This window comes from Cynoglossus semilaevis, chromosome 17 (genome assembly GCF_000523025.1).
Source record: "Cynoglossus semilaevis isolate Cse_v1.0 chromosome 17, Cse_v1.0, whole genome shotgun sequence".
Lineage (NCBI taxonomy): Eukaryota > Metazoa > Chordata > Actinopteri > Pleuronectiformes > Cynoglossidae > Cynoglossus > Cynoglossus semilaevis.
The window spans coordinates 662,432-664,439 of NC_024323.1; the positions used below are offsets into that span (position 1 = coordinate 662,432).

A 2,008-nucleotide genomic window follows, 5' to 3' on the forward strand; every position below is an offset into this window, starting at 1 on the left:
CATATATTCGGTAAAACATTACTAAACTATTAGAAGAATGTTTTTTGACAGTACTAAACACTAAAACATTTATCGGTAATAGTACAAGGATGTATTTGCAGATAGATATGTCAAATTAAAATATATACATTTTATCTTTTGTTTTAGCAACTTTCAATCCCAATTTTTTTCCCCTAGATAGCAGATAGCTAGTATTATCCTCAATCAAGAGTCCTTAAAAGTCTAACATCGGAAGGACGATAAAGACCCAAAAACCCTTTGAAGCTGTGGAACATGGCAAATAAATTACAATATTGTGGATACCGTAAATGCATTTCCATAAAAAAACTGCAATAAAGTGGGCTGAGAAATTCTTCATAAATATATATTTTTATTTGGGGGAGAAAAAAAAACATGCTTAGAGCATTGCTTATTGATCATAGTTGATAAAGTAAGAAAATATTTACAAAGTGCTTAAAGGACCTTTAGACTTGGATACGGCCCTGTCTGGACGCTACTGCTGCAGAACTTCCTTATTGTTTTTTCTTCTAAAAAAAAAAACAAAACTTTTTTTTTTTTTTTAGATCTCACTCATCAACAACGTGATTGGGCGGCAAATCCTGGTATCCCTTTTCGCTCTCCATTTTCGCCAATTTCTTTTCCAGAGTGGGGGAGTCCACTGATTCTCCTTCATAATCTTTGCAACCGTCATCGCCGCAAAAGCCCTCGTTATGGAAGGCCGAATTTCTGCCCCATGTCACCCTGCTGGCCTTGTGCGCGGGAGTCTTCATAGACTCGTCGCCGTTCTCTGCGCGTTTGACGCGTTTCACCGTTCCAGGTTTCTGGCTCATCTTTCTGGACATGGACCTCGCCAGTCGCTCCACCACGCTGTTCTTGTCATACGGGTTAAAGTAGCGGTCGGGCACCTGGATGTTGGCAACGTACCACAGCAGCCAAAGGAAGAGGCTTAGGAAAACCACCAGGGAGCCCGTGTAGATCAAGAAGTCGCCGTAAAACTGTCCGTCAATGCGCAGGTTCGCGAAAATCCCAACGAAGAGCACGACGACACCGATGATATCAAAAATGATGGCAACGAGCAAAAGTAAGAGGCAGCCTCCCATCCGCTTTAACACGTCCATCCCGATGACATGGAGGGCAGGGCGTGTGTGCCAGAAATGATGATGCATCACACTGGTGTGCGCACCTGTAAAGCGAGAGGGGGAGGGAGAGAGGGGGGAAAAGAGGGAGGGAGATGGGAAGAGAGAGAGAGAGAGAGGGCACACGCACGCACACATACGGACGTAAACAAATAGAGAGAGGGAGAGAGAGAGAGCTGAGAACAAATAGAGGGAGAGAGAGAGAGAGAGACTGCGCCCTTTACCTCATGGAATAGGTATACCACTTGTGTTTGTCCACTCCTTTTTACACAGCTTTTTAGGTTCTTCTTTACTCTTTTTAGGGTGCCGATGGAATAAATAAACGAAACGCAAAGCAGCATATTGTCCAACTAAACAAAGTTGGCAATGAGAGGCAATCTATCTATCTATCTATCTATCTATCTATCTATCTATCTATCTATCTATCTATCTGTCTGTCTGTCTGTCTGTCTGTCTATCTGTCTATCTATCTATCTATCTATCTATCTATCTATCTATCTATCTATCTGTCTATCTCTCTGTCTATCTGTCTATCTGTCTATCTATCTATCTATCTATCTATCTATCTATCTATCTATCTATCTGTCTATCTCTCTGTCTATCTGTCTATCTGTCTATCTATCTATCTATCTATCTATCTATCTATCTATCTATCTATCTATCTATCTATCTATCTATCTGTCTATCTCTCTGTCTATCTGTCTATCTGTCTATCTATCTATCTATCTATCTATCTATCTATCTATCTATCTATCTATCTATCTATCTATCTATCTGTCTATCTCTCTGTCTATCTGTCTATCTGTCTATCTATCTATCTATCTATCTATCTATCTATCTATCTATCTATCTATCTATCTATCTATCTATCT

At 40.1% G+C, this 2,008-nt stretch overlaps 1 protein-coding gene across 1 annotated transcript; it reads right to left on the reverse strand.

Annotated features, from left to right (window-relative positions):
- Window positions 1-350: 350 nt before the first annotated feature.
- Window positions 351-1,563, reverse strand: LOC112488434 (transmembrane protein 238-like). Its single transcript, XM_025064659.1, has one exon. It carries the CDS (start codon window positions 1,272-1,274, stop codon window positions 567-569), a length of 708 nt encoding a protein of 235 aa, XP_024920427.1. The 5' UTR covers window positions 1,275-1,563; the 3' UTR covers window positions 351-566.
- Between the last annotated feature and the right edge of the window lie 445 nt (window positions 1,564-2,008).

What these genes read in the sequence shown, in the direction of transcription:
- LOC112488434 (XM_025064659.1), bottom strand. Translation starts at nt 1,274, where the DNA reads ATGTGTGCGTGCGTGTGCCCTCTCTCTCTCTCTCTCTTCCCATCTCCC.